Source organism: Filicampus tigris, chromosome 2 (genome assembly GCF_054856515.1).
Source record: "Filicampus tigris isolate MCC_2025a chromosome 2, RoL_Ftig_1.0, whole genome shotgun sequence".
Classification (NCBI taxonomy): domain Eukaryota; kingdom Metazoa; phylum Chordata; class Actinopteri; order Syngnathiformes; family Syngnathidae; genus Filicampus; species Filicampus tigris.
Window position 1 is genome coordinate 14,208,318 of NC_141218.1, and position 6,072 is coordinate 14,214,389.

General features: G+C 41.3%; 1 protein-coding gene across 3 annotated transcripts in view; it reads left to right on the plus strand.

Moving 5' to 3' along the window:
- The window catches only part of gabra2b (gamma-aminobutyric acid type A receptor subunit alpha2b), a 34,011-nt gene that overhangs the window by 24,942 nt on the left and 2,997 nt on the right, over nucleotides 1–6,072 (plus strand). For all 3 annotated transcript variants that reach the window (XM_086055790.1, XM_086055808.1, XM_086055799.1), the window contains exon 8: nucleotides 4,743–4,895. In XM_086055790.1, the coding sequence (XP_085911916.1) occupies nucleotides 4,743–4,895 (153 nt within the window). The remainder of the gene's footprint in view (nucleotides 1–4,742; nucleotides 4,896–6,072) is intronic.

A 6,072-nucleotide genomic window follows, 5' to 3' on the forward strand; every position in this document is an offset into this window, starting at 1 on the left:
GGGTGAAATAGCTAACCCAGCTTTGGGTCCAAAAAGGACAGAGCCAAGGTTGGGTTATCCCTAATTTGCCGGTCCGTCCCCCATCCTCCGTCCACGACCTGGGTACCCTTCCGTCATTGTCCCTCCGTCCTTATTCATTAAAATAATCATCCTCCGACCTCGTCCATCCTTGATCTACATTACATTTAAATCGCTTCCGTCCTTACATTTCATCAATCCACCCCCCCCCCCCCCCCCAAAAAAAAAACATGACACCCATGCATGATGCCGTGAGAGAAATACTAACGGCAGGGGTTTGTTTCATAATATATAAACATTTTTTTAATTAAATCTGGTACCTCTCTTCACTTTCGTGACTGTTTCAGTTCCCAGCATAATATATTTCCCCAGTGACTGCCTTTCACTATCAAGGGAATCCCAGCATCCATTTCATTCACTCCGACTCTCCTTTCATGAACTAAACGCTCCTATCGAGGATAAGTGGTGTACGATGCCTTCATAGGAGGAAAAATGCCCGGCTCTGACTGTTTCTTTGGTTTAACTAGTCGCTCTACATTATCTGATTGGCTGACTTTAAATGAATCATTCATTAGTGGTGTGTCAGGGTTTAATGTAGCGTACTTGCAAAGTAGGTCATTTGGCACGAGCAAATGTGCTCTCGGGCGTCACTGGGATGGACATCTTGCACAAACATGTGAACATAGCGTCACGCGCTTGCAAAATTCGTACAATTTCACCACACATTGATGTCCTACATGTTACTTTAAAGCACTTGCATGCTGTACACTTGGGTGCCGCAGCATGCGTTACATGAAGAAGACACATCTGAAGCCAGCTGAATGGGAATCGTGTCATTTAATCCGCACTGTTTCATGCAGCTAACAGAGACCTTGACATTTCAGGGTATAAATAATAGAAAGAAGGATGTGAGTTGTGAAAGTTTCTGGGTCTTGGTGATGTTTATTTTGCCTCATCGTCTTGATTTACTGATACTTAAAAAGAGAACAGGAGTGGAAGTATTACATTTTAATCAAGAAAAAAATAAAGGAAGTATTACATTTTACTTAAGAAAAAAAACCCACTGCGTCAACAGCAAATTTTAATCAGAGATGGCTTTATGTGTCCCTAAATTTATTTTTGACATTTTTTTGTTGTTTTTAAGTTTGACTTTAAGCTTTTCACACTATGGATTTTACCATGTGTTGTAATTTAGAGCAATGATATTTCAGAAAAAAATTCCACCTGTTGCTAAACGTAACTCTTAATTCATAAATATTACTAAAGGCTAATAGGCTCCAGCACGCCCGCGACCCTTGTGAGGATAAGCGGTATGGATAATGAATGAATGAATATAACCAAAGGTGGTCATTCCGTCAGACTGATGGACGCCCGTTTGACGAATGAAAGGATTTTTTTTTTTAATGACGGACTAAGCACTGACGGAAGTGGATTTTCTTCTGTCAAGTAATCGTCACTAACCGCGTCCGTCAGTGATGGTCCATCAGTCAGTCACTGATTGAGGCCTGTTTTTTTGCCTTTTTTTTTTCGGGCGTGGTTGGGAGGGATGGACTTAACTGACGAACTGATGATTAATATTCGGTTCGGCTTGAAAAATACGAACTGACGAATGATGGATGGCTACCTTGGCCGCTGACGGATGACGAACCAGCTAAAGGTAGTAAAATGACCACCTCTGTATACAAAATTGCACATTACGAAAACCTGATGTGCTTGAGAAAAAATGAGGGCAGATTTGGAATCAGTGAAAAAAAAAAAAATATATATATATATATATATATGTATATATAGAAATGTTTACTTGCGTCACTGATTAAAAAAAAAAAAAAATTGTTGGGACCATCATGATTATTTAAAATTCTGGCATTCATTTTTTTCTACAAAAAAAAAAAAAAACACAAAAAAAAAATTCCAAGACAACTGAGACCAAATAGCTTGTGCAGAATGAAAGCCATGCTCTTTGTAAATGGTTGTGGCAATTTTCGATCAAGGTTTAGTCAATCAAATTGCTTTTATGGAGTTATATTACGTGCAAGAAGAGCGTACAGAGTGACACACAGCGTATGATCTGTAGACTCTGACGAACTAGAGTAAAGCACTTCTCCCAGGAACGGGGAAACCGTGTTTTCTCCTGGTGGGAGTGGTTGGTGTGGGTGGTCTAGGGCAGTGTTCCCCAACCTTTAGTGAGCAAAGGCACATAGTTTATATTAGAACAAACTCAAGCAAAATTAATAAGATACATCATTTGAAGTAAACAAAAAAATAGTAAATGCAACGGAATAATTTCCTGCGGCGCTCATGATTTTTCACAGTACACCAATGTGCTGCAGCGCAGTGGTTGGGTATCACTGGTTTAGAGTATTCACTTTTAACAGGGAGAACTAGCTGGAGCAGGGCACAGATTCAGGGTAGCACAGGTGATCAAAACACAGCCATTAAACATTAGCTCGGATGACGGAGGGCGTAAATGCCGTGGAGAGTTTGCCAAAAGTGCGGCCTGAGAAGTTGGCAAATGTGGAATTATACCACCTTGAGACGGTGCCCATTTTCCTTCCAAGGCCAGGTTGCTATGGTAACAGTCTTTGTAAATGGATATGCTTTAAGGCCCAAGATGGATCATTGGGGAGATGGTTTTGTTTAGCAGTAGTTTCAGCCTGCAATTACTACAATTTGGACCGACCTGCTACTTGGGTCAATTTGACCAAATCTTCTGGGTTGTTTTGTACAAAATCACTCAATTTTGGGGGAGAAGAGGCAGGACGCCAGCCCTCGAGGAACTGGATTGAAGACCCCTGCTGTACGCTATATCAGTGCAGCCACTGCTGGTCCCAAGCGAGGATAAAAATGTGTGGCTTAAGGGCATCCAGTGTGAAAACTGTGCCAAACATATCATGTGAGTGACTTGCTGTATGACCCCTGACAGCGGAAAGCTACTTTTTCCTAGAAAATGTTGGTAATATTCGTACCGACGTGCTTGATCAAATCCTCAAACCACTGGGCTGGAAAATAACCCAGCAAAGTCTCAGTCCCTTTTGAACCCAGCACTGGGTTATCTATTTCCCTGAATATGGGTTACTTTTAACTCAGTTTTAAGAGTATAGGAATGATTTGTGTTCGACGGGCATTTACAGTATTTGCCACCACGGAGGCTATCTGATATATGCGAGGAAATTCATTTAAAGTCATCATTTAAAAAAATATCTTCACCACACTGTTTCTTACCCCCTGATGATGATCGCTCAAGCCATAATGAGATGTTGAAATGGTTTGTCCAAAGGTGGGTGCACCACAGGCTGTGAAGGGGAAGGAGGGGGGCACCTCCGTCTCTCTGTGTCATGTGTGTGAGCTATTTCTGCAAGACGTGAACATGAGATCTTGTCTCCGACATCTGTGGGATCCTCTAATTATTATCTTCCCTCTCAACAAGCGATCACAGGGTTCTCCTGAGAAAATTCAGCACATCCTTTTGATTCTTTCCACACGCACACGCCTGCTTCCTCCCCCATCTACCACAGAGGCATCGATGCTGGCATGCAAATTAAATTACACAAGATATATAGCTAGATGGGATACCGCAAGTGCACTCAATACCTCTAAATTCCACAGCGCAAGTGTGTGTACTGCAACTGAGAAAATGATCTTGTAGACGACACAACGCCTATATAATATTTGTAGTAATAAAAAGACAATTCAAAAAATCTTAGGGGATTAGCTGTTGGAATTTACACCAGTTCCCCATTCCTGCGTCTAGAAAGGACTTTCCTCTGCCAAGAAGCAACATGTACGTAACTAGGCCTTCATTTCAGATGGCAGCAATTGAGCTATGTTTCTCTTTTCTGTTGCCATGGGTAACACATCTCCTTCTCATGTCTAATCGTGGCTTCTCTTTCAGAAGGGCTGCCGAACACTGCAGCTCTTACACAGTGAAGGAATCCCTGTACTTTTTGTAAATGCTCAGTAATATGCTCTTTGAAATCTCGTCGTCAATATTAACCCTTCATTGGGTAAATTACAGTATTTACGTCTGCATTTTTTAAAATAATCAGAGTCAACCGAGGCTGACTTTAAAGGGGAAGTCAACCCAAACATATTTTTTTCAAGACTATGTTCTATGCAAGCCCACTAGTTGAAACAAGGCATTCTGATTAATATTGCGTTTGTGGAGTAAGAGTTAATCCACCCGTTTTTAGCCATCTCTGGGGGCGTCCATTTTGTTACTTCTGTCGACTGAAAATGACATCACAACTGCTCAGGGCTCAGGTAATGACCAATCCTAGCTGACCTGTTTTCTGAAACTGAGCCGTGCTTGGTCGTTACCTGAGCCGTGAGCAGTTGTGATGTCATTTTTAGTCGACAGACAAAATGGCCGCCCCCTGAGAAGACTAAAAAGAGGTGGATTTTGCTGCTTAACTCATATTCCACAAACGCAATATTAATCAGAATGCCATGTTTCAACGAGTGGGATTTCCCCTTTAATGACATTGAGTACACTTACAGGTTCATACTGGCACATATGTGGTCACAAGCACATGTGTGTATGTCCGGTTGTCCCCACGCAGTACAACTTTCCAGCAGAGGATCTGAAGACAGATGGATTTCACTTCATTGTATTTGCTTACAATCTGTTCTTGCAACATCGATCATCATTTATTCATATTTCCCATTCTGATCCAAATCTGCAGCAGCAGTTGCGATGCTTTGAACTGACCTTTGCTTCCGCTCAGGTGAATATACCGTGATGACAGCTCATTTCCATCTGAAGAGGAAGATTGGCTATTTTGTCATCCAGACGTACCTCCCATGCATCATGACCGTCATCCTCTCCCAAGTGTCTTTCTGGTTGAATAGAGAATCAGTGCCAGCAAGAACTGTATTTGGTAAGTGCGTGCATCACTCTTTGACAATACTCTTCTAACGCTCCACTGCCAACTCACTATTTCAGCAGGCCGTACAAATACAGTATATCGAACTCATCTCGTGTTAAAAATCTTGAATTTCAACACTCGTGAAAACATTTGGAATTACCTTCGTTTTGGAAAACTAGCATTTGTAAGTGCAGGGCTGAATGGAAATAATATCTTGAAGCACTGGAGAAAGGGGACTTGAAAAGAGGAGACATGCTTGACTGCTTTTTCTCTATAGCTGAACTTGTTTGTAATCCAAGTGGAAGTAATAGAAGTGACCTAAGCCTGGTTAGCTCAAGGAAGAAACCACACGAGAAGTCAGGATCTCCTTTCAGATAACAAACTGGCCTCCCAGGTCAGCAAGTGATAAATAGTCATGATTATCATGGCTTTTGTGGTAACTCTCCTGCCCATAAAGTAGTGGCTGACAGTTTTTTTTTTTTTTTTTTTTAATCATCCACTGCCAGAAATTTTTAGACCCTCTTTTACGCCCTAACGTTTGAAAAAAATTATCAATAAGTTCCTGGGATTGAATGGCTGGACTGTGAAAAGACAAGTAATAAGACAAGTAGCCGAATTTTAAAATCTATTCTACAGCTGACTGTTAGCCAATGTAAAGCCTTTAGGACTGAAGTAATATGATCTGATCTCTTTGTTGTGGTCAGAACCGGAGCTGCAGCATTCTGACTTAGCTGCAGCTGATTGTTGCTCTTTTAAGGGAGTCCAGTAAGAAACCGTTAAAATAATCAAGTCAATTGGAAATAAGAGCATGGATATGTTTCTCCTGATATGCTTGGAGCATGCAACTCTTCAGTCTGGATATGTTTTTCACACTGGTAAAAGGCTGTTTTAGTGATTGATTTGATATGACTGCTAAAGGTCAGGTCAGAGTCCATCAGCGCGCCAAGATTTCTGACTTGGTCTTCGGTTTTTAGAGACAGTGATTCCAAGGGTTTACTAACAACCCTCTTTTCTTTATGCCAAAAACAGTTACCGGTACCTCAGTTTTGTTTTAGCTGAATGAAATTTTGGTTCATCCAGTTGTTAATTTGCTTTAGCGAGTGACACAACGCGTTAATTGAACTGAAGTCATTTGGGGACATTGATCAGTAGAGTTGTGTGTCCGCTGTGTGAGACCTAACATTCTGAA